At 42.1% G+C, this 26818-nt stretch overlaps 1 protein-coding gene across 1 annotated transcript; it reads left to right on the top strand.

Annotated features, from left to right (window-relative positions):
- Positions 1 to 4314: 4314 nt before the first annotated feature.
- Positions 4315 to 20906, top strand: LOC118111820 (neuronal acetylcholine receptor subunit beta-2). Its single transcript, XM_035160534.2, has 6 exons — positions 4315 to 4906; positions 12749 to 12894; positions 13219 to 13263; positions 13540 to 13649; positions 16728 to 17718; positions 18574 to 20906. The coding sequence occupies exons 1-6, from the start codon at positions 4855 to 4857 to the stop codon at positions 18727 to 18729; spliced, it is 1500 nt and encodes a 499-aa protein (XP_035016425.1). The 5' UTR covers positions 4315 to 4854; the 3' UTR covers positions 18730 to 20906.
- The last annotated feature ends 5912 nt before the right edge of the window (positions 20907 to 26818 follow it).

The following is a 26818-nucleotide window of genomic DNA, read 5'->3' as shown; positions in this document are numbered from 1 at the left end:
GGGTGTGTGGACGACTCAAGCAGAAAGTCGTAAGAGGAACACTGAGAGAGCAAGCACATGGATAGAATGAAGGAAAGAAGCAGGGAGACTTTAGAGCACAAATATGGACTGAAGGGAAATCAATGGTGGTGGGAAATGCAGAGCAGCAACCGGAAGATAAGACGGAGATAAAGATGGATGATGGGATGCATTCATCACTGCACGTCCGGGAGGTCCCATCGTACCAATTCTGTTTCACCGGAGTAGGACGGTGACCGGCTGTGACAGGCGACCGGTCAGAATCCTAGAAAGTCCCATCTCGTACTGTCGGTCCAAGACACAATTGTCCCCCAGTGAAATGAATTTATGATAAAGATAAAAGCAGCCGGGGAATCGGCCACTTCACCGGGGCACCCTGTCTCTGACTGTGCCGCCTGCAGGCAAACAAACACGCAGTTAGAAGACGGGGCGGCTGGTGAGGAGGCTCTGTGGAGAGGAGCAAACTAAACAAACTTAATCCACTGAAATGATATACAGTAGGGCTGTCGGGTATGCAGATGCTGTGTGTTTGCTGAGACCCCAAGGAATGTGCGTGGAGTGTGCGTAGAGTGTGTGTCTGTGTGTTTGCACCTTGAAGATAGACGACATACACACATGGAGGTGTGCGCAATACATGGGTAATTGGATTATGATGACAGAGTGGCTTGGCTCTGGTAGACATTAGACATCATGGCTGCAGGAAGTGAACTAATGAATGATTATGCAAATGTTCTTAATAAAATACTTCAGCCCTATGACTTCTAGAGTGAAAGCATTTTTATACCTCTGTCTTGCCAGGGACAAATGTGGAGAAGGACACAAATCCTCTGAAGTCATGTCTCTGTTTTTATGCGTCAGGATTTAAAGGATTATCTACAGATTGAGGATATATTTACTTTCCTTGAGGATTTTTTTAATGTTGATATTTCACCTTACATACGGCTGTTTTTCCACTTTGCTTCTATCTGAAAAAGATGAATATTTTCTTGTTTACAAGTTGTAGAATTCCTATCAGACAATTAAAAATGGTTGCATGATGGGTGGGCCTTTGAGGAATTAAAATGGCATTGATAATGTTGCACTACATTCAATAGATTGATTCACTACACATCTTTAACGGCTCATACGAGTCATCTACTGTATATATTTCACTGCTGTGACTTCTATAGCCAGCCCCCTCTGAAAAGATTACTGTTTGCCAGGATTGACATAAGCCCTGTTTACAACCTTAAATCTGGTGATTACAGTAACTCCAATGTGACATGAATGTGGCATTAAGAGACTGATGAAGATGTATGTTGTCTTGAAGCACAGAACCTGAGAGTGACAGAGGAATCTGTCCTCAAGCTGGAGGAGGAATGGAGAACTCAGAAGTAGCACAACTTTACATCTTCTCAGTTACATTATTGTTGCTTGATACAAAAAAAGCAAGAAGCCCTTGTCAGTGTTTTGTTGCATGGCTTCGATTTTCATAGCTCTTTAAAGCGACAGGCCCTTTTCACAGCAGCTGTTTGTGACTCGTCCTTGCAGAAAAGCAAAAGTGAAATCAGCATAAACAATGGCACTGTTATATTCAAGAGCTACAGTAAGTCATGACAGTGTGACATCACTGTCACACTGTCATGACTCACGTCAGCGTGGACAATACAGGACCCTGAAACTGAAGCTGCTTCACGGAATTCAACCATAGTTTCTTTTAGTATTTACACCTTTTTTTTGGCACATGAATAAGGCCAACTCTCAAGTGTCCATGTTTCACACAATCACTCTCCAGAAAGAGTGTTTAAAGCAGCTCCTGCCTGACACTGCCTTTGTAATGATAATGTACCATTTTTCCTTTCACTCTAATGTATTAGCCATTTCCTGCAACTTATTTTCAGCCTCTGAGTGAGAGGAAATACCTGGAAGGCAGAATATCAATCTAATATCTTATGCTGTCCTTTGCAAAACGCTCGGCACTCACGTACGCAAATTGTAAGTGGTGAGTTAAAATACCTGTATGGGCTTTTAATAGAATTATGAGCTGCTTTGGGGTAAAGTAGCTCAGATATTGTGTCATCACGAGTGCTTTAACAAAACAGTGTTTATCATTTAAATTGTGTGTGTGTGTGTGTGTGTGTGTTCGCGTGTGTGTTCGCGGGATGTCTCCTCCGAGCCACAGCAGACCCCACAGAGAGCTCTAAGTAGCTCTGATTAAATTTGGCCTCCCTCTGCTCCTCTCCGCTGCTTTTAGGAAGCAGAGATAATGTTCATTAGGGGAGAGACGGGCAGGGAGTTTGGGAGGTGGATGCTCGCATGTTGCTCGAGTGTGGCTGTAATGGGGAGAGATAGGAGGGTAATACAATTTGCTGCATTTGGAGCTGTGACTTTGGGTTGATTTTAAGGAGTGTGTGTTTGGGCAAAGTTCAGGTGAGGCATGAACTCTTTGTTCCTGCATCTTCTCTTGACTGCACATGTTTGAGGGAGTCACATAATTCTGGTTTGTTCAGGCGTTTGTTGCTTTGCACTACTCTCAAGGAACAGACTGACATTTAATTTCATTCATTTTCTTGCTGAATCATCTGATTAAGTTGCTTGCCATACTAGCAACACATGGACAAAACAGCATATCATAAGTAGTGCATAGAAGCGACTATCAATGAAAGAAAATATAAATTAAAGTCAGAACCAAATATGATTGTCAACAAAATTATAAATATAATTAAACAACAGCAAGACCTATGAATGATAACTACATCTCAGCAGTATTTACGGATGGCAACAAATACTTTATATGAATTGCAGAGAACAAAATTATTCATCAATTCATCATTTTCAGTCATTCGTTAACTGAACATATGGTGATTGTGAGCGACTCAAACTCAGGAACCGCTTCCAACAGGTTCAGGAGTAATACTGAAGACTCGTCCCTGAGACTAGAAAGTCATTAACAACCTTAATGCTACAATATTCAGCAAGCAAACTTTTAAAACATTAAGAATTATGAACAGAGTCCTTATGTTTGCCAAAGTGACAGCATTTCCAGTTACCTGCCTGTGATCATGAGGGATGTACTTCTCCAAAAAAGGACCATACGGCTTTAATTCTTCCCTCTTATTTGTACTTTTATTTATTTTTGTTAGCCTCCTCTCCTCCTCCTCCTCCTCCTCCTCTTCTCTGTGCTGTGAAATAATTAATTGGAGTCACTTTGTGGAGCACATTTAAATCCATGTCTGCCTCCTGTCCTCACATCATCCAAAGAGAGACCTCTGCGGCAATGATACAGCTTTGACTTGTAAACACACACACACCAGTGTTTACCCGACCAATTTGGGACTCAGCTTTCATAACATTGTTTTGTTTTTCATCTGAATTATTTTTTTTCTGGGTACTCCGTCTTCCTCCCACAGTCCAAAGACATGCAGATTGGGTTAGGAGGTTTGGAGACTCTAAATTGTCTGAAAGGTGTGTTGTCTCTATAAAAGCTGTGTAGATAATAGACGGGTCAAAAGACCTAAAGTCTTATAGACTGGAATTATTTCGACAGCTGGCTCACAGGCTCCTGTTGTTTGCTGTTGATCAGCCATACAGTTACAGTTATTGGGATTTTGCTGACATCTCTGTCCTTGTGTTTTGGTGAATACAAACAAATGATTTAATGAACGAGCCAATGTTCAAAAACATTTTGCAAGATGATGTTTCCTCCCCAGCTCTTGTGTGTTTTCTTACCCTGACCTTTAACCCCCCCCCCTCCAATGGAAATTATGCTGTGGAAATGTGCGGGCAAATGCTGCACAGGATTCAACAAACCAACACATTTATTGGGTGTTATTTTATTTCAAATTGCGAGCAGACTTAAAGCTTTTAATGCTTCCTGAAACCAATGTCATGACCCCCATGTTACCTCAGACCCTTACCCTCACCCAAACCAGCCTCAGGGAGAACAACCACAACGTGCTTAATGCAGGTAACAACTGAGGCCTCTACTGAGTTGCTATCAGAGGGAAGACAAGGCAGTTTTATTCATAAAGAACATTTCATACATAGGTTAAAAATAAATAAATCTGTATACAAAATAGATCCACGTAATTTCAATCTTTGACGCATTTTATTATTTATTTTCTCCAAATTAACAGATTAACTTTTCTTTGTGTAGTTTCTGGCCTCAGTCCAACCACTTCCTGCATCAGCTCCCCCCTGAGGTTCATAAAAGTGTCTTTTGAGGAAGTCAAAGGGACATTTAATGGACGTTTGATTGGAGAGGATGGAGTTGCCCTCAGGACAGTTGATGTTTTCCTGGGGGGGGGGGATCTCTGAATCTTGCCGCTTCCTGTTTGTTGTCACACATGTCAAACTGTGTCCATCAAGACGGCACAGAGTGAAAGTGACGCCCGACGAGGGAGCGCACAGGGCGGGCAGGGCGGCGATGTGAGGACCGGGACGCTTAAATCTTGTATCTGTAAGAATGGTCGCTCCGGTGATAACGGAACTGGCGTGTTTCCCCACTGGCTTGACTGGTTCCTGACCCATATTCCCGGAGAAAATCGTTTTGAATATCGCTCAGGAGGAATCTGCTCTCTGTGGAGGGTTGGTGGTGCGCGCACAGCTCCAGGAGCAGCGGAGGGGTCGTTGCATCCATCCTCCTCAGTCAGTGCTCCTCTCTCCGTGCCTCAGAGCCTCAGTGACCGCTCGACGTCTGCGGGATTCCCTGCAATGAAACCGCAGTAATCCAACCTGTGTTTTCCCTTTTTCTTTTCTTTTCGATATTTACTTCCCATCGAGGCAGGAGAAGAAGAAAAACCAAGCCCCGGCTGCAAGTTTGCGTGTGTGCGCCAGACTGGAGGAGGGAGGGAAGCGATGGCAAACCCGGTGAAAGCAGCGTTGGCTCTCCTGGTTCTCAGTGTGTCAGGTGAGTAATCCTCTCAAATCCTCCAGGAACGGGACGGAACGGCACGGGACAGGGACAGGGAGGTTTTAACTTTGTGGGACTGTCATCGGACAGTCCTGGGCTGTCCACTATGAAAAATCTCTCCCTGGGCTCTGTCCACGACATCTGATTTTACTGATCTAATGCGATGTTAGAGAGTTCCTTAAATCTCCCGTGTGCTTTGTAGTTTAAACACTGCTCCTGTGGGCTGACATATAAGTACCTCTGTGTTTTATACATTTATATTTTGGGGAAGTGTTTGAGCCTCATTTTTACATGATAAATAACAGTGTAAAGTGGGAAAGCAGGCTAGTGTGGACTGGAAGTGGCATCAAACACGTGATTCAGCACGTATCAATTAACTGACGTGTTCCTCTTTACGCAACAAAACCGCTTAGTCAAATCTGAATTGCTTTAAATACGCATGGTCTGTGATATTCGAGACGGGTGCATTGCCATTGCACACGTTTCCCAGCAGCCCTCACCTATAATTGAACAACAAATCCAATAGCTGCGTTTAACCATTTGGCACTGTGGTCTCCCCGTGGCTCATTACACACGCACGCACGCACACACACACGCACACACACACACACACACACACACACACACACACACACACACACACACACACACACACACACACACACACACACACACACACGTTTAAATGCTCCTGGTGAAGTCTCATATCCTGTGGCCCTCACGGTGCCTAATGGCCTGCAGTGTGTGTGTGTCAAGGCCCTCTGATGATGATAATAGATCAGAATGGAGTGGGGCCCCACGGTGGACTCCTACCACGTGACGAGCAGTGGGAATCTGTTTCTATAGAGGAGGCTAATGAGGAGCTGTCCGTGGTGCTGAAAAGGGATCTCACTGTGTCCACACATTATCTGCGTCAACAGACCCACTCTGTCTGCCCCCTCAAATTAATTGAGTGTGTTCAAATAGTTTGAGTGTGTTTTCATTCACAGTGACCTGAGTTGGAGATGTTCTCTTTGCAATAAATAATAAAGGTTGTGCACAGATGATAGAAATATGAATTAACACGGCGAGTAATATTTAAGATGTATAAATAATCCCAACATCAAAGTACAAATTAGTTTAGTGTGTTTATAAGTAACTAAATTATTACAATTTGAAGTTCATTCGAGGGAAATGAGAATTTAACTTTTCAGTTTTCACTTGTTTCCCTTATGAACATATAATTGCTTGTTTGCCTTTTGAAATTCTAACTCTCTGTTTTACATTTGTATCCACAGAATTATAGTTGTATTATATAATCATATGTTTGCATCAAAACTTTACATCTGCAATACTAGAAACTCCCTAAAACTTGTTTTATCAGAGCAATTTATTGCCAGGTTTCATCTAAAGAGCACATTTGCTCTCAAGATCGAGTTATCGTTTATTAACCTTTGGCAGTTTGTGCAATATTTAAGTTAAGTGAGTCATCTTTCATCTTATCTTTCCTCGACCTCTTTACTGCTCTTTGTTGTTACACATCTAAGACCCTTTCATTGTCACATGTGCTCTGACTACAGTTAAGGCATTGCATGATAGTCATTCCATCAGGCCAATCAAATCTTACCCTGTCTGTAACTGTAAAAAGATTTCATCCAGGCTGCCACTTTGTTTACATGTATTTTCTCTTTGTCTCATTCTGTGTCTTGTCTTCTCCTCTAACCTGTTCACTCTGTGAGCCACTCTTCAGTCTCTTCCTGGACGCCACATTCATCTTAGATAGTTCATGACCCCTCCTCATATTCTGTATCTTCTCTGACGTATTCAGTTCCTCATCAATAACTCCTCTGTCTCTCGGCCCTTCCTGTCTCTCTCAGTATCAGCTGCATGCTGGCGTAAATGTGCTAATGTGTGCAACAGCTACGTATCCCCGATGAGATGTTTTGCTCATTAAATGTTTGCACAATGCCTAGGAGCGCGAGAGGGGGGATTACACGCTATCTGCATTTAGCATGTTGCACGAAACCCTCACACGACCCTGACTTGGCTTTTCTGCAGCCCTTGGGTGAAACGTTATCCTGTACGTGGGTGGGCAGAAGTATGCAGCTCTAAATCATGTCCCGGGGTCATTGTGAGGTTGTTGTTGTTTCTCTCGAGTTTAAAAACTGCTTTCTCATAACTGCAGACATGTGGTTGGTCAAGACGACTCTGTGTCAGCGAGTCAACACCTCAGAGTTAACTGTTAGTCACCGTGTTGGCTCACTTGCTTGGATGTTGCAGAGAGAGGCAGACGGCGAGAGAGAGAGTAATGTGGAGACGGATGCATTCAATGCATTTAGAGGAAAATTTGAAGAAACTAGTGCAAAATTAAGCAGCAGTAACATGTGATGGTGAAACTGTGGGAGCTCAGAACGGGACGTTTGTTGCTTATCCAGCTTCCTGCGTCTCTCTTCTGTCCTCATCCTGCCTCTGCTGAGAAGACAAGAGCAAAGCAGGGCAGAAAGACACGAGACAGAAGTTGTGATGGATAAAAAAAAAGAAAAGATTTGTTGATTTATCCTCGTGGACAGTAGAGCTGTCTGTGATGAACAGTTTGAGGGCAGCCAACCAAGAGGAATTCCAACGAGACGCTAAAAAAAACCCACTCACAGGCAGTGAGCGATGTGAAGTGCCTTGTTGTAACTCAGAAGTGAATGGCACGTGGGTTGTCTTATAAAAATGACTGATTCACGTCCTGAGTAATTCCAAAGAAAGCTGAATTGAACTGTTTCGGTCTCTGAAAGGCCACAGCAGATGGTAACACACTAAATAATTCACCTCACGAAAAGAACCGAGGAATTTGGATGCGTATTTTTCTTTGTACTCTGCGCTGATGTCAAACCATGTGCCATGACTCATCTACAGCAGTGTGTCTGACAGGTTATTTTGTTTGTTTGCACAGTTTCCATATGTTGGAATGGAGATTTTATGTTGATTCCCTCTGATTGAGGATGACTTGGAGAATAATATTTAATTGTGTTTGACTCTCAGTGCTTGTGAGATGATGGCATTTTTATTTTAGCAGCAATGAATTATTGAGGTGTGGAGAGTGCAGCGAGGCAGACAGGAGTGTGTGTGTGTGTGTGTGTGTGTGTGTGTGTGTGTGTGTGTGTGTGTGTGTGTGCGTGCATACATGTGTGATGAGACCTGCTGGTTGACTCTCTTATTCTTCTTACATCAGCCTCATACACATCTCATTTTCACCGCATCTACCGTTTCACCATTCACTGTCAAACCCAAAACCTTTACATCACTTTGCATGGCCTTTATTGTGCTTCCTCGCCATCCTGGGTCCTTCCCATGACATCATTTGTCTTTCACAGTTTATTAATTTTTTGTGCGGGGTTTATTTTTATACCACTCCCTTTACAATTTTATGGTGGCATGCAGCTATTATTTCTTGAAGGCAGAAATCACAGGAAGTGGGTAGAAGTCAGGAGCCACTACACTACGGACACGATGAATATAATTATACCCTTTTTAAATATGTGAAATTTTAAATAAATCTACTGTATTTTACACAGTAACCTTAAATTAATGCATTTTGCATAACTTTGTGTGTGTGTGTGTGGGGGGAAGAATCGGCAAGAGTTTGTTTGTTTTGTTTATGTCTTCAGCCGATGTCATTTTAATTTCCCACTGGATCAAGAAGGTTCTCTACTGACAGGAAACGCAATACCAATGTTGGTTTGTGATATTTAGGTTGCTAGAGTTGTGGAAAAACCTTCTCCAGCATCACACTTGCTCTTTCTTTTTTGCAGTAGATCTCTAGTGATTATATCAGAATGATCACTTCTGGAAAGGGACTACAGGGCATCCATGCCATATTCAATTTATTAACAACTTATGAAAGTTCAAAACTGGAGTAGATGAATAAAAACCCTACAAAAGAATTTGGTTTAATAATGTAACCATATTATTGCCACATACCCCTTTAACACTCAGTAGTTTGTCCTATTGTGCAAAAAAAATTAAAATGCTGCAAATAGGGATGTTAAAACTAGTGCGGTATAGTGGTTCATTACTTCACTTGCTTCACAGCAAGATGATTTAAGAAAAATAAATCCAAAATCCATAGACGTCCAGGTCACCTGTCGATGTGACTGTAAATTAAAAATGAGACTATAAACATTTATGTATGATCTGAGAACTAACACCTGACAAAATTGTATTGACTGTCAAGTAAGTAAGCCAAAATGAATTATTAAAGGTTTAGTGTGTAAGATTTAGTTGAAAGGGATCTATTTGCTGAAAGGGATCTATTGGCCGAAATGGAACATAAAATAATCCTAGGGATGTTTTTGTAAGTGTGTTTCATCTAATTTGTACAAATTGTTGTTTTCTTTACCCTATTTACATCGGGAGCAGGTCCTCTCTACAGAGGTTGCCATGTTTTTTACAGTAGCCCAGACTGGACAAACTAAATACCTTTTGATTTTTTTTAATGACAACTGAAGGCTACCACAGGTTCTTTCATGTTTGGAAGGGGAGGGTGAGATGAGGGGTATTCAGCTGCAACATGCAACTTCACCACTAGATGTCACTAAATTCTACACACTGAACCTTTAAGCCTGAAAGTGAGCTTCAGATTAAGTTTGTTACTGAGCTGGAATCTCTGAATATACAGGTGGTTTGGAAAAGGGATCTTTTGAACTCCAATTTTTACAAAATTGAATGGCACCCAGTAAAGTGCATACCTCTGCCAAGGGCCAACAGTTTCCATAAATAAAATCAAGCAGCACCAAATTTAACACACATGGATATCATAGATTATTCTCTGGGAAAATGGTGAAAATGTTTAAAAACACCCTCACAATGTGAAAACGAAATCCTGGATGCGGCCTCTATTCCGGATCCATACACATTTTTTATGGATTCTTTCCTGAGCCATTCCACATCCTTCCAAGGTTCGTGAAAATCAGTTCTGTTGTTTTTGTGTAATTTATTCAAATGCTTTTAAAGGCTGTATAATACCTGTAGTATCATGAAAAGTAAACTAAAACATTTGTGTAAAACTAGCCCTTCAATTCAATGGACATTTATTGATGCTTTTGTTTAACGTACTACTCAAGTTCCTCACATACTGTGACATTTACGGCTGCTCATCAGTTCATCACTGCCTTGTCGTTTATTATCTCCTGCTCTTTATCGAACCTCTAATAAAAAAGTCACGAGAGCACAAAGACGATGAACAATGAGCGAGACCAACAGGATTAATAGAAAGTGTCGTCTCAACTCCCAGGCTCCCAAAAAGCTCAAAACCTCCTTTGCTTTTAATTGGTACAAGAAATCTGTGTTCCAATATGAAGCAGTTTACACCCTAACTGCACACAAACAATGAGTTAGTGCTGAGCTGTGAGCCCCTCGTGCTCAAACTCATGAATCACTGCGATTTTCCATTAATCGTCACCATAATGCGACATGATCCTATTTCATTTTATCAGATGATTGTACAGTAATCTGCAGATTGTTTTGTCTCGCACCCTGACTTTGCCGTTGTGTGTGTTGTCCCGTCCTGCTTATGTGTCTCTCTTCTCTGTCTAATCCTGACAGACAGGACCGACCGAGCGTTGTGTTTCAAAGCTCTCTGAGGACGTTTACCCTCGGGGCTCAGTGTCATGTCACAGTTGCTCAGACGCTGGACACGACTCGTCTCCTCCACAGATGGAGGTCCAGTAGAGGTTAATGTAGAGTGACCAAGTGTAGAATACACCTTCGCCTCCTGCAGTTAAAGCTCAGTGTCTCTTCTCCTCAGTTTGATCTTGACACGTGTCAGAAAACCTTTTTTTATCTGGTATAGATATTGATATGACAGCCGGGCGCATAGCTGAACCTCGGTGTAAGTAAAGTGCCAAAATAAACAATATTCATAGTAAAGCTGCTAAGTGCACAGTTTTGAGATGTCGGCACCAAAGTACATTGCTGATGTCAGAACAGAAGTGTTTGCACAGCTGTTTCACTACGAGTGTTTGACTGAATCGCTGTATGTTTGCGGCTGAAATGAAACCACTGCCAAATCGAATCAACTGTGCAGTGATATGATGTAATGGAAAGTCATTAGTGATGTCCTTGTTAGTCGTCTACTGGCAGAGATCTCAAAAATCGATGTTGCACCAGCTTCTGTTGGCTCTAGGTTCTAAAATCAGACCAAGGATGTCCCTGTTCTTGCTGTGGTCTGATAAGGCCATCGATGACTCACCTTAAAACAGCCGTGACTCACAAACACCACAAACCTGTGGTGACAATTTTCAAAGAGACTTTCCTTGTTCCCCTGAATATCGAGTTGTTTTCACACTTGGATCTAGACGGGTAAACATGAGGTTGCAAGATCAAATTTAAACATATGTTATGCGAAGCACGTTTTAAATGTATCCGCTGAAACTAAATCTCCACTTTTGAACTGAATCAATATTTGGACAAACAGGGATATGACTTCGATCCCCTGAATGTGACTGATTATTTTTCTTCAAGATCCATAGATTATTCCTTGGAAAAATGGTAAAAAAGAGGGATCCTTTGTTTGCTGCTTTCCCTCAGGTTTCTTCTGAGTATAGAACAAGTGTTGTGGGATAGACAGTATTACAGGTGTCACTTGAGGGAAATTTTCCATTTGTGGTTTAAGCCTATGCAGATAAAACTAACATCTTCAAGAACTCAAGAAACTTTAAGAACTGGAAACATGAAATGTTGTTCAACCTCTGTATGGTCAGTTCTGAAGTTTTAATTTGAAAGAAATCACTTAATTCATTAAAAATAAGACACCTGGTTATTCTTGAGTTTAAATGTCTAAATCTCTGGCAGAGTCCAAACCGCCCACTGCCACTGAAGCTCTGTGACCCAGTCAGATACTGTTCTTTGTTGATCTCATGGGTTTGGGTTGTCAGCCCTGCAGTGGTTTTGTGTGCGTGTGTGTGTGTGTGTGTCTGGACAAATATGACTCATTATTGTCATATGAACTTTAGATTGCACGCGTTATTAACAATCAACATATACAGTGAAATGCCTGAGGGGTTAGTCGTTAAGGTAAAGAGGATTTATGCAATGTGTGTGAGCGATTGCCTACTCTCTTTCCCCCTCACACACACACACACACACACACTCATTACATCTGAGGATATGCAGCTGGGTACATTGCTGTGGCACCTAATTATCGCGACCCTACAGCACGAGATTTAAACATCGCTTCACCAACCACTGCTCCAGGCGTGAGTGTGTTCGTGCTTCGCTGAGGGTTGTCTCACCGTGATCCTGTTGATAAACAAGAGGTCAGCAGGGACCTGAGCAGAGAGCTGACTGAGAAGGCAGTTTTGAAAGTCAGAAGAAGTCCACATGTTGGTGTCAAGTGTTTCCTCAATTCGTTTTTGCTCAAGGGTTGTGATTTATTCTCGCACTCAGTGAACCAGATTGCTAAGTTTAAAAGCTAAAGTTAAAAAGTTCTGAATGAACCAGCTGCTTTTCACCTCTGTTCAAATGTTCACTGAGGCTTTGGGCTTCATCCATCCGTGAGACACTCACTATTACACCCACGATTCATTCGACATCGGAGCCACTTTAACCTGTTCTGACTCAACAGAGCAAAACATAAGTCGATTAAAACATTATGAACCAGAACTGTGGAGCTGGAAAGTTCAACACAAGGTGGCCGGCCTAATCCGAGGTTTATATATTTACGCAGAGACGAGTGCCCCCCCCGGTGTCCAGTCACCACACGTAATCAGATGCACACAGACATAATGAAATTAGAACACAATTTTTTTCTCCCCATATTTTTTGTTGATGCAGTTGTTCCTGGCTGAAGTTTGACATCTTTGTTGTTTTCAGCTGCCTTGTGTGCGGAGGTGGAGGAGCGGCTGGTGAGTCACCTGTTGTCGCCGGAGCGCTACAACAAGCTGATCAGACCAGCTGTCAACAACAGTCAGCAGGTCACCATTTACATCCAAGTGTCTCTCGCCCAGCTGATCAATGTGGTGAGGAAACACACGCACACACACACACACACACACACACACACACACACACACACACACACACACACACACACACACCCATCAAGATGCTGAACCCCGGGTGCCCCTCATAGAAAAAGTAATGGCAATAACCTATACTGTAAAGCACTTTGAGTGGTCATCAAGACAAGAAAAGCGCTATATAAATACAGACCATTTACAATTTTAATCCACTGATTCAACATAATCCAGGAACACTATTAATGGAAATTATTTAAGAAATAAATGCTGCAGATCTACATTTTGGACATTAATAAACCATCTTTGTCTGTGTGTGTGTTTCAGAATGAGAGGGAGCAGATCATGACCACAAACTGTTGGCTCACTCAGGTTTGTGTCATTTATTTTTTTGTAAGTGTGTGTTTATGCGTGTTTGTGTGAGGTCAGGCCACGACGAAGCACCTCCTCGTCGTGGCACAACACACCTACTGAGTAAATTTCTAGTTTTTAAATTAATTTTAAACAGGCAGTCAAGCAGAAACTGACTGTCCTTGAATGTGTTTGCATGCCATTTATAGGCATGCATCTGTATTTGTGTGTGTGCTTGTGTTGTGTGGCTTTTGAATATATTCATATTGTTGGTTTGTCTGTGCACTTGGTCCTCAGGTATGGAATGACTACAGATTAATGTGGGACCCCGAAGAGTACGAGGGCATCAAGAAAATCCGCCTCCCGTCACAAAACATCTGGCTGCCAGACATCGTCCTCTACAACAAGTACGTCTGCGTCATGACACACAGAATGAGTGTGTCTGTAAAACGATAAGTGATTAAAAGAACAGATCTGTAATGGTCACAAAAAGCCCAATTTCCCCTAAAATGTTTTACCTTCTATCCTCTTATTCCTTCTATCCTCTTACCTCTCCTGTCTTAGCCCCTTGTCACCTCTTACAGAATAATGAGCGCAAGCATTAAAATCTTGTTAACACGGTCAAGACTCTGCAGGCTCATGATAATCACTGATCTTTTAAGGGATGAGAGTTGACAGATTTTGCAGAGAAAAAGTTGTGGAGAGAGACTGGAGTTCTTGCATATCGAGCGTGAATGATCCAAACACTGGAGTAAGATTATTTTTACTTTGCGTGCACATCTAAACATCATTGTGCAGCTGTGATGGCTGCAAGGAAAAATCAATAGAGGAGAATCTTAATAAGTTATTCAAAGAGAAAATAGCTGCACTCCATTTTTCCACTGGAGCGTTTGCTGACAGACACAAAGGCCCCACCTCATCTGTCAATCTGGACTAAACTGTAGTTCATACACGAATCACTCACAGGGATGATCTTCACTGTGTTTGAGTTTTACATTTGCAATGATTTTCTTCTGGTTGCTGATTCACATCTAATAGGAAAACCAGTGGGGATCCAGTTAGCTCATCTGGTTAGCTCATCTTGTTAGCTCATCTGGTTAGCTCACCTTCCGGCCACAGGTTCGGCTCTGACCAAAGCTTCCACCACTCTCTCGACCTAAAATTCTGTCCTATCACAAAAAAAGAAATGCCAAAACGTCTTGCCATAACCAATGGATGTTACGTTCTACATAATACAATTTTAAAACTTGTTAGTTCCACTGGGATGTAAAATACATAGCTGTCTCGCTAGTTAACTTCGTCCCCTCGACACCACTGAGATCATCTGCAGCAAGTCTAAAATCTGAGATGCAGCTTTTGTAAATTTCGCTCCAAAGTTGTAGAACAGACTGCCACTAGTTCAAAAAGCTAGTTCAGTGAATGTCTTTGAAAGAAAACTTCAAACATTTCTCTTTGCTTCAGCCTTTTACTAGATCTCGCCACAAGATCACTTTCAAGCTGCCAGTCATCAGCACATAGTTTTAAACCAAGTTTCAGTTTTGAAATTCCACGGTACTTGAGGCTCATCAATCTGCTGATGAAGACTATGTGATATCAATAATAAGATCATCTACTAAAAAGTCCTGTGTGTGAGAATGTTTTCTAAATTCCTGTGTCAGAGGTCAAGTGTATAATGTAAACCTGAGACTGAGATGTTGTAACAGGCTCACAACTTTGTGGATATCCAGCATTTGTGTTCTGGTCATCATCAGTGTTACCTCACCATTCATCCCGGCCTTGTCAAGCACAGATTGCTGGTCAGCTAAAGACCATGTAAGCAGCATAAAGGCTCAAGAGGCACAATGATGGGACATGATCAGCACTACTTCCCCACGTCAGGTTCAGATCTGTGACCAAGTCAGGGGGTGCAGACCCACAGTGAGCAGGTGGGGGCCTCTGCATTTTTGATTAGTCTGCATATTCACAGCAGCTCCAAAGCATTAGAGACTGAGTGTGATGGTTGGATTCCTGACCTGCTTTATAATTGATAGGCCACTTATCTATAATGCATCACCTGCAGCCTCGGTGAGATGAAGAAGAAAAAGTCAGGCTCAGCAGATTTGAGGTGGTGAGGGGGTGGGCAGTTGTTGCCATGTTGCCGGCATGTGTCCCCGGGGTCTTCTCCTGAGACGATAAAAGACGTCCTGTAACTTTCAGCTCACACAGAGCTGTTGCATGTGCCACGTCACCTGCAGCCGCATGGTGACGGACAAGAAATAATTTTCTCAACACGCCATCAGTTAGTGGAGTAAATTAATTTACTCAAGTCAACTCAGCTGTTTGCCTCAAGACATTGCTGAGGGACAGACTCCAATGTTAATGTTCATGCTTCAGCATCACTGGCTCATTCATCGGCTGCATGGCTGACGAGTAATGCTCAATTGAATTAATGCACATGTGTTCTGTTGCAATTATGATCTTACACTTCTCACTATTAGTGCACGTTCAACCCATAACTGCACTATGAGACCAAAGGGTATGTTTTACATCCTGTGCGGGCGATGTCATGAAATAAGATCCAGTAAGTCTGTAATAGAAGCACGAGTTTAAAGTATCGTCAGATGCCAAAACACTCCACTGTGGTTTTTATTATTAGGAGGAAGCTCCAGCAGGATTGTGGGATTGCTCTTCAGGGGCCAATGCAACACTTAACCACATGATGTAATGTTGCCATAGGTTTAATGCACATGCGTACTTATGCATGGTTACATTTTGGCTTGTTTCAAAGGTAACGTACATTTTCCACAGTGGCAAGTTTGAGTACATATATATACTACTAGACTATTGGATGATAACATGGCGTCCCACTCTGGTAGCTTATTATACCCCTTAAAACTCTTTGTTCCTCAGTTACATATTCAAATGTTTGTCATGAAAAATGTCCCCTCATGGCTTTAAAATGACTCAAATGTAACACTACACCTTGAACATGCTGATATGACCTCGTCTGCCCAACCTCACAGCTCACCTGCAGGTGAGGAGCCTTTCCACTACTGAGCCCCGCCCACAAGTTGACAGGATTGGTTTCTTAGTTTTGTGACATCACAAACTCTGTGTTACGTTGGAAATACTAAGACCTGCGTTGACTATTTATTTTGGCTAAAAATACAAATTAAGGGGTTTTCTTGTTTGTTACTCAATGCATGAGTTGATGTTGACGCTTCAATGCACCTTAAATGTCAGTATGACAACGTGGGCCATTTGCTTTTATTGTCTCTGATGTATGACATAAGCTTAAAAATGTCAACAGGAGGAGCAGCTCTACTCCGTCCTTCTCATCATTACATTTTAGGTTTATGTCACTTTAATATGTTGTGTGCTTTAAAGGCCGGAAAAATTTATATAATTTACCTTAATAATTATTACTGTTTTGAGTGCTTAAACTTTACCTTTACCTTTACCTTTCTCCTTTCTTTTACCCGTTTCCCACTTTTCCCTTCCATCAGTGCCGATGGGACCTATGAAGTCTCCTTCTACTCTAATGCTGTGGTTTCCAACAACGGGGAGGTAGCCTGGCTTCCACCAGCCATCTACAAGTCTGCTTGTAAAATTGAAGTCCGTGACTTCCCCTTCGACCAGCAGAACTGCACCCTTAAGTTTCGCTCTTGGACCTACGACCACACGGAGATCGACCTCATCCTTCTCAGTGACTTTGCCTCACGTGACGACTTCAAACCCAGTGGCGAGTGGGATATTGTTTCATTGCCCGGACGAAAGAATGAAGACCCTAATGACATCAGGTACCTGGACATCACCTATGACTTTATTATCAAGAGAAAACCTCTGTTCTACACCATCAACCTGATCATTCCCTGCATCCTGATAACATCCCTGGCCATTCTGGTGTTCTACCTCCCGTCAGACTGTGGTGAGAAGATGACTCTCTGTATCTCTGTCCTTCTGGCCCTCACTGTGTTCTTACTCCTGATCTCAAAGATTGTACCACCTACGTCTTTAGCAGTGCCTCTTATCGGGAAGTACCTAATGTTTTCGATGGTGCTGGTCACCTTCTCCATTGTAACCAGCGTTTGCGTGCTCAATGTACACCACCGGGCCCCCAGTACGCACACCATGCCTCCCTGGGTCAAGCGTGTCTTCTTATACCAGCTCCCCTCTTACCTCTTCATGCGGAGACCTGGTAGCTCCAACATTCGCGAGAAGTTCCGGAAAAAACACCAGCAGCGATCGTACTCTGACCAGAAGATGCGTGGAGCAGACGGAGGGACAGGAAGCACCGTGGGAATGGCAGATTCCTCCTCGTCCTTCTTTGTCAATGAGGATTCAGCCAAACACTACGGCTGGAAGGTCAGCGACTTGTCAGAGAACACAGAGTTCAGAAAGAGGATGACTCTCAAGTCTAACATTGATGTGGAGGATGCAGTGGATGGAGTGAGATACATCGCTGAGAAGATGAAGAGCGAGGATGATGATGAAGGGGTAGGGTGTTTGGAAGAAAAGTGTCTGTGTATGTGTGTGTGTGTGTGTGTGTGTGTGTGTGTGTGTGTGTGTGTGTGTGTGTGTGTGTGTGTGTGTGTGTGTGTGTGTGTGTGTGTGTGTGTGTGTGTGTGTGTGTGTGTGATAATGGCAATTGCACAGATAGTAATTACACGTGACCCCCTGACTTTTCCTGAAGTGCTACGGTAAGGGGGACATTTATGGCTCCGAGTAAAATGCTTCAATAACTATGGAACCGATTAAGATGGAATTTAGTACAGACATTACCATCACTCTTTGGATGAATTGTAACAAATTTGATGATCTCTCATCTTTTTTTTTTTATTTCAATTTGCCAAATATGTTCTTTTTTATTACAATAAACCTGCGAAACTAATGAGAATTTCCACAGCTTCAGCTGAACTGGCTGGTGGGGGCTGATTACAAAATCTTGCTAACACGCTAACTTAGATTTCAGACATACCTGGTTAACATCAGCCTGTTGGTCATTGAGAGCAGGTTAGCATCCCAATTGTAGCATCTAGCTCAAAGCAGCACTTACTGCCCTTTAGGTCTTTATGTAAAATGTTTTAATTTATTCAAATTAATTATGAATGATTGTATTAGAATAAATTGTATATTACTTATTGTGGAACTGCAAGGACACAATATCATAGGTTTGCTAATGCTGATGACTCTGCTGTAACAAAATGGTTTTGCTTCATGTTATATTTATCGTATGCATTCTATTACTTAAAAACTACATTTTTGTCATTAACTCATTTAATCCTTGCAATGTTGTGTTGGCAGTATCAACAATGGAAATACGTATTGTGTAACTTCCCCTTGTCTCTGCAGATCATTGAAGACTGGAAGTATGTGGCCATGGTGATCGATCGTCTCTTCTTGTGGATCTTTGTGTGTGTGTGCGTGGTCGGGACGCTCGGCCTCTTCATGCAGCCTCTGTTCCAGAGTTACAACATCCCCATTGTTGATGACGTCGACCATAACTGAAACTTTTGATCCCAACATGACCCGGACAGGAACCTTGAGTCCCCCTCCCCTGCCCCACCCCCTTGAAACAGAACTCTGATAACATTTTAACACAAGCTCACACGTCCGCCTCACATGCCACTCTCACTGGGAAATGATTATGATGCACTTTAGCCCTCAACCACCACCTCCATCCCCTGCCCCATTCATCCTGCATCATCATCATGACTCATCTGTCATTCACAGAGGAACTATATCTATTTATTTCAGATAACTTAAAGGATCATTCTGTTTTATAACAAACACATTTTCATAGTTGTTGGCCATTGTTCAGTAGACATAATCATGATCTCAAGTTAAAATAAACCAGAATTATCTTTTAATTCAAAATGTGAAATGAATCCACCTTTCAGCCATGATGCTGTTGCTTGGGGGATAAATATATATCAGCCTTTTCCAGTGTCACCCTGTCACATATCAGAGCTTTATCTTTCCAACAGCAACTCAGGACTTTTTTTCTGTTTAGAACAGACTTGTTTTGCACTTTTGTCCTGAACCATCTCTCTGTATCTAAATCAAATGGCCCTACAGGACACTATGGGGCCAGCATGCATACGACACTGTTTACTTGTTATAATTTCTGTATCTAAACTTGGAGAGAACATGCCCAAAGACGGACAAAGCCTCAGAGAGCCTCTGCAGATAAGGGCCTCACATCGAGGAACATCAAGAGTTCCTACTATGTACCGTGCATAGAAGATCAGCTCTAGTTTCCCTCAGCCTAAAGCACACATACTGTATGAATTTCTTATATTTGCCTTGAAAATTAGGACACAATACAGCAAACTGTTGGACTGTTTACACCTCACTGTCAGCCTGGTGAGACAACCTGATCAAATCCATGTCAAAGTGTTGATATGTGTAAAACGGAGGGGGGTTATTACAATGTAGAGATATACAATACAAAACTGAAAACCAATGGCCATAAGGCTGTTGTTGCTCACCATGCCTTTTTGGATAAAGGTACAGTGTTCGCTCGAGTCATCAAAGCCATGCTCGTCAGTATCCTTCACCAAGGAAACCAGCAGCAATAATATTGTACAGTATTTTATACACTGACCTTGAGCAAATTAACCAACAAGTCTGACTCTTCACTTGCTCTCTCTTCATCATACTGTACTTGTTATTATCGAAGCCTGTTATCAGAAACATTACTTGAATCTGTGCTCTATGATTATTTGTACTATAACTGGTCTCCGGAGCGGCGAAGGGGACATGGGCAAAAAAAAAAAAAAAGTTTCCCCCTGCAACCTCCTCGGGTTGAGTTACTAATTACTAATGATAAAAAATCCTCAAAATTATGCTAAATCATATTTTTCTAAAATGTGTGTGCATGCAATACTTTCTGGAAGGAAACTTTTATGAATTTTTTTATGCCCATGTTTCCTCAGGGGCTCCGTACTGGTCACCATCATAACGCACTTGCTGTCACTGCTTCCAATTTAAGCCAAGGAAAAGGTGAACTAATCCAGCAGCATTTTTTTTCCAGGAAATTCAACTAAACATAATTTTGTTTCCTCAAAATGGCCAATAATGTTGCGTGACTGGTTGAATTTTGTCTGTCCTGACAGTATATAAAGATGGACAGCATGACTCCCCAAAAGTGAAGTCAAACTCTCAATCCCACCCTCCTGGTGGTTTAGCTGCAATATAAGTCATAAGCCCCCCCTCCTTCATGTTGGTGAGGAGGACATGGACCAAACCGTTTCTCAAAGATGGTTTCTGTCATTTTAGGCAGTTATTGCGATGTTTGTTCAAGTGTTCATGTTTCCAGTAAGTCTGGTTTTAATTAGTTAGTTGATGCTACAATGGGGTCAAACATCAGGATTGACAGCTGAGCCTTACTCACGATTGGTCGAGCACGTGTATCGGTGGGACCTCTAGCGCGGCTCCATCCCCTAATTACTACTGTGCAGACTCTGGCTCCAAATGGTGCCAGATGGCTGCATTCCTGTCCAGCATTCGTATCTGGGAATGTTTGGCTTCATTTCTGCATTGTGTAGACATGTCATCCATCTTTATATACAGTGTATGGTCTTGACAAAAAATACAAAGAATTACAAGAAGGAACTGTGATGGAATGTGATGTCTTGCTATCTAGATCAATAAAGGGAAACGAAAGCAACAAGCAAACCTGATGAATTGCACAGTATTAGTTTGTTCGATGTTACAGCTTATTAATTGTAGCATTATCCATAACGGTCATAATTAAAGTTGCTAATGAAAGAAAACCAGAGATTTGGAAACAAAATCACCAACAATAGCTGCATTAGTAGGTTTTATATTTGTATTTTATTATCCCAATTATCCAAATAAATTGTAATTTCTGTTTCCATTCGTGTCAGAATGGATATTTAAAATTCCCTGATTAGTTAGAACTCAGAAACTGCTGATGCCTCCAGCAAAGACTCTTCTCTGCCTCGGTTTTCCAGTAAACATCATTTTACACACACACACACACAAACACACACACACACACACACTCAAACATTGACTTAATCCTATAATATAGTGACAGCCACTGAATTGGAGTCGGGTTCAGCAATTACCGCTCTGTGCCCCCACCCTCCCCTGCTTTGACTCATATATTAGATATTTGACATCTGCATCAATTTCCATTAAGAGAGAGACTGCCTGAGGTCGTGGAGGGTCAGAGGGGTGATGGGATGTTGTTGTTGGTTTCTTGGAGGTTCCGGAAAGTCAGATTATTGATTTTTATAATTTCTAAAACATCACAAAATATTTCTATTATTATTCTGTTGCATAAGTAAGTGTCATGGATGATTGGGTCAGATATTTATTTTTGGATCATGCCTTTTGGCGCACATCAACTCGAAATTAATTAATTAATAATTAATTTAATTTTGAATTTTTTTTCAAATTCAAAATTTGTTCCGTACAATCTGTCTGCTTAAGTTACATGTGCAGTTCCCTGTGTTACAGCCCCTGTATCTGCTGTAGCTGTCAACTATGAGAAGCTTCGATGTGTCAAGTGTCTCAGACTGATGTCTCTGTCCGTCTGTCCTCGGAGGTTTCTATGGTGGCTGAGATGTCTCACAAAAGAGCTTTCACGGAAAACACAAAAACAAGAGCTGCAACAAACAACTGTAATATAGTTTGACTGTTTGTTTGAAGAGTTTACTGAAATTAATCATTGCTTACACATTATATCCATCTGTCTGGCAGCCCACTGTGGAATTCTACACTCAGCTGCCAACCCAAGTGACACTTAAATACAATAACATTGTCTTTATACCGATTAACAGGCACGACCTCCACAAATCAAGTGGCAGGGGAGGGGTGCACGACCAGGCCTGTTCTCAAAGAGTCAAGAAAGCTGAAGGTTAGAATGAGAATAGTCAGGCTGAGATAGAAACGGTGTTGTGGTCTCCATGTCTGATCATGAAGCGTGACCAAAGAGATGAAAGTGGATGGGTGGAGGGAGAGGGATGGGAGTAACTAGCAGGGCGGGACAGATAGAGAGAGGTATGATAGAGGGAGCCAGGGACGATGATCGGTCATAAACAAGAGACACAGGCTTCTGCAGTCTGTTAGGCCACAGCCGACATTACAGGCCGCTTCATGCTGTAGTCGCAGATCAATAAGCATTTATTCTTCTCTGCAAGACAAACCTCAAATACATGTAAACATATGTGTGTTTGAACACGCACAGGCGGTCAGAGGCAGGCGACTATATGCAATGGAAATATGTATTTAACTTTTCGATAGGATTGTGTGGGAAAAAATGACACATTTTATGAGGTTGCCTTTTTAACTGTCTTTAACTGTTTTTATTTGGATCTTGTTTTTGAACCTCAGAAAGAAGAGAAACTACATTTTGGGCTTTTCAAAAATTAAGACATAAACCGTAGGTCAAAGGTTATTCAAATATACACACACACACACACACACACACACACATTTATAATCTGGTCTGCACTGACACAACATCCATTATTTTCTATTCTACTCTACTCTATGAACCTGCTGTAGTTGGCTGCAGCATGGTGAGTGTCAGCAGTTTCATTTGTTTCTTGTAGTCGGCTGCTTCCCTCCATCTCCCCCATTATCCTCCACAAGGATTTATACCTGCCATTGCAGCTCTGTGGTCGATATTTATGAACTTCCTTACTGCGTCACAGCATGTGTGCCCTGCAGTTGAGTCAGGGGGGCCATCAATCCTCCGCTCTGAGCTGAGGGGACAGACACGAAGCTGTGGTGATGGCACTTTACAGGGTTTTAAACTGGGCTCAGGGGGCAGCTCGGTGTAACGTCCCTGCTGGAACAATAAATATCTCCTCTACTCTGCTGATGGATCAGGGCACCTGCTACTGCTGACTAGTGGTCAAAAGGGACACTGCAGAGTTCAGCAAGAAAAGAGGAGGTAAAGGTTCTGTCATTGGTCAATTACTTATTTATTTAAAGATTAAATAATTATGGCCTAATATTTGTAGTTTGCTTCAGATTTATTTGCATATTTGCGCAGAATGTGTTTAATTAAAAAATGAAACATTAGAACATATATGATTTTTGCACATCAGGATGTTTGCACAACATGATTTACAGAATAAGGAAGAAAACCCACATTTGATTTTGCTGTTTTAAATAGCTACACAAAGTTTCATCATATAGGACGAACATGGGTGGAGCAGATAATGACTGAGCTTCATGTGGCTCCTCGGCTGCTGCCGTCATGAGTCTTTGTTGAATTCAGACAACAAGACAAACAGTGAGAGAATAAAAAAGATAAAGCTGCACATTGCCACAATATGTTACATATGATGTCTCGATCTGTGTGTGAGTGAGTGAGTGTTAGAGGGAGAACATATAGAGGGGGAGGGAGGCTTCGTGGGAAAAAAAAACAGCGCAGAGAGAGATGACAGTTTAATTAGCAGCTGACGGCTTTAATCAGATAACCGATTCAAACAATGAGTGGACTTTAATTAGTAGCTGGTGGCTGCAGCAGGCCACAGCCTGACCGAGCAGACTGCACACAGTGGACGGACGGAAAATGGGCAGTAAACTCTCTGTGGCGTTAATGGGTGTGCACAGAGGAAGAGGAGAGAAGGATGAGAGCAGGGGTGGACGGGGTTTCGCGGATGTGAACGCTACAGGGTGGAGCGGGGTCACAGAGTGTAGCGTGACTGACTGTGGGAGGAGAGGGGACGCTGAGAGCTTTTAAAGGGGGTTGGCGGAGGGTGCTGACAGTGGAGTGGTGGGATTAGATGGAGCAGAAGGAAGAGAGGGACTCATGGGAAGGAGGCTCAACTCTTAAGATGGGGTTAAAGGGTAAGGAAGGAAGGATAGAGAGGTCGGAAGCACACGTTCACTCAGTTAGGAACTTTGAGATTGCATTTCAGTAACAAAGTGCCAGTCAATTATTCTAAATAATAAAGTTTACCTAAAGGTAACAGAGTTGAGGGGCCCTAAACAAAATCCAATCCCAACTGACATTGGGTGAGAAGCAGGGTTGGCAGTGTATCGCAGAGACAAACAACCAGTTGACCTAACCTCAGTCTGCATGTCTTTGGTCTCTGGGAGAAGCTGGAGAAAACCAACGCAGACATAGAACCTTCTTCTAGCGACATTGCTAACCACCGCACCACCCATAAACAAAACCATCAAACATGTAATAATACTGTAGTCTCGACAAAAACAGTACTTTTTTGTACTGCAAAATCAAATATTATATATATATATATCAATATATCAGTCAACACTATGCTGCTTACCAAACTTTCCTCATCATTTAAATGGAGAACGTGATCTGCTCTGCTCTGTTTCCTTCAAAACACATCTGCTGTTGTAAATATTATTTCTATCGATGTTATTGGGTGGGCTGCGAAGTGATCAGAGCTTCATCCCTGTAAACTGCTGCAGGTGGAAACAAGGTGGACAAGTGAAGTTTGCACAGCCTAGTAACTGAAAACTAAACACTGCAGAGTTGTTGATAATACCATATCATGTATTTTAATATACTGTCTTCATGATATTGATTTACAGAGCTATACATCTACTAAAACAACTGGACAACTGTGTGTTAAAGGGTACAGGTGATGCTAAATCTGCTGCAGACACGACCTGTTGAATAATACAGATTGAGAATCAGATACGCTGCAGCGTCAGACTACAGGTTGATTACAGGCAGACACCTCAGCAGTGTGAGTGACACGTATTTGTGACCAAGAACGAACAGTGACAGGAACTAGATTAGATTTGGAAAGACTAAACCCACTTGTGCTCGTCAGTAGGAGCTCTGCTCTAGCAATAATGCAGCAATTACTTATGACTTATTGACAAGTCAGGTCTGTTATATGTCAGCAGGAGAGAGATAAAAGAGGAAAGAAAAGAAGGAAATAGAAAATAGGACATAATACATGAAAAAGTGACAGTAAGGTCATGAGAAGGATTGATCCGGAGAGACAAACATACAAACATGACAATGACAGAGAAAGGTGGAGATAATACGAGAGAGAAGCTGAGTACAAGGTTGATGAGGATGAGCCGGGACAGTCCCGTCTGACAAACGCTGCGCCAACCACACTTGCCCTTTTCTGTTTGCTTTGCTGTCTCCATTGGGCCCACGAGGTCCTTCTGCTTTGTCTGGGCTGTCTGACCAGATGCCTGCTGCTGTTTTACAATGCATCTGACCGTGGGATCGGACAGGGGAAAGGGACAGGACAGCGGACAGAAAAGAGACAGAGGCAGCAGAGAATTTAAAAAAGGAAAGGTGGTGTATGCAGCAGGAGGGTAAGAGAGTATGTCACCCTGTCACCTCGGCTGGAGCTGGTGCCACAACACCCTCCTATTGATTGTGACACCAGTGGACAAGACGTTTGGGATTTATTTAAATTTAGTAGTGTTCATGTACATAATAGGATATATAAATGGATCATTTCCACTTTTATTTTTTAATTAATGAAACAGGCACTTGAAGGATTTGTTCAATATTTACAAGGAGAACTTAATACTGTTTTCCAGAGGAATTTCTTTCTTCCAAAAATAGAATTTGCATGATTCATTGACCGTGTCTGAAATGTTTACTCATACTGTATCTCATGAGTGTACACATTATTATGTGACACTGTTTTCCTTTAGGTTTTTGAATCTCAGTAAAGCCCCTTTTCTTCCTGAAGTTTATTACAGATGAAGATGGAAGCAACTTTAAAGCCAATATAATATATTTGCACATTCTTGTATATTTCTGAGACGATTAAACGTCTCCCAAAAGCAAAATCAGAAAATCATTTATTAAATAACATTTTTAAATATTGTTTTCACTCAAACACACACCTTGGACAACCTGCCCAGTAAAACACACCCTTGTGCATTTAAAGGTAAAACTATGTAATGAATGACAAAGGTCACAGGTTGACCTTTCAGCTTTAAAGCTCAGCGCTGAGGGAAATACCTCCAAATGTTTGTTTTTTGGTGTTAAATGTCAAGAAGGCTTATTTAAATGTCCATCTCTATCTTGCAGGCAGTATTTCTCCCTGTGCCCTCAGGGAATTGTGCTTATTGTGATTGAGGTGTTGGAAAGAACAAATAAGGATGGAGGGAAAAGCTATAACAGGAAAACAGACAGAAGACACTCTGGAGGGAGAGAGGGAGGGAGAAAAAGAAAAGACCTCCCTCATCCAGACTGGTGGGTGGATTTTCAAAAAATACCTTCCTGCAAATAGATTCAATGGCTCTGTCACACTGAGACACATCAGGAAGCCAAAACTCTCTCTTCTCTTCTCTATTAGCCGCATCTCTCTCTCCGTGCTCACCCTGTACCTCACTTCCTTCCTCTCTGTTGTTCTTTCAGGGGCTCCTGCCTGACCATATGCAGCGCTTATAATCACTGCTGCTTCGCCCAATCGGAGTCTGAACATTAGCAACCTTGGTTGACTTCACTGTAGCGACAAAACAAATTGAGCTTAAAATTGAGGCCTGAGCAGCTCCAGTCGTCTTCATCCTCTTGGCTCTGGACCTACCAGCTGCTCACATGCAAAACACTTTGCACTGTTACAATAAGCGTTGCAGAACACATTCGTTTTTTCCACTG

The sequence above is a fragment of the Hippoglossus stenolepis genome, chromosome 7 (genome assembly GCF_022539355.2).
Source record: "Hippoglossus stenolepis isolate QCI-W04-F060 chromosome 7, HSTE1.2, whole genome shotgun sequence".
In the NCBI taxonomy this organism is placed as follows: Eukaryota; Metazoa; Chordata; class Actinopteri; order Pleuronectiformes; family Pleuronectidae; genus Hippoglossus; species Hippoglossus stenolepis.
The sequence above is the reverse complement of the archived record's forward strand: the minus strand, read 5'-3'. Positions and strand labels throughout refer to the sequence as shown.

Excerpts from the sequence above, each read along its gene's own strand:
- LOC118111820 (XM_035160534.2), top strand. The coding sequence starts at position 4,855 with ATGGCAAACCCGGTGAAAGCAGCGTTGGCTCTCCTGGTTCTCAGTGTG. Across the intron at positions 4,907-12,748 it reads CCTGGTTCTCAGTGTGTCAG|CTGCCTTGTGTGCGGAGGTG; the intron begins GTGAGTAATCCT and ends TGTTGTTTTCAG. Across the intron at positions 13,264-13,539 it reads CAAACTGTTGGCTCACTCAG|GTATGGAATGACTACAGATT; the intron begins GTTTGTGTCATT and ends CTTGGTCCTCAG.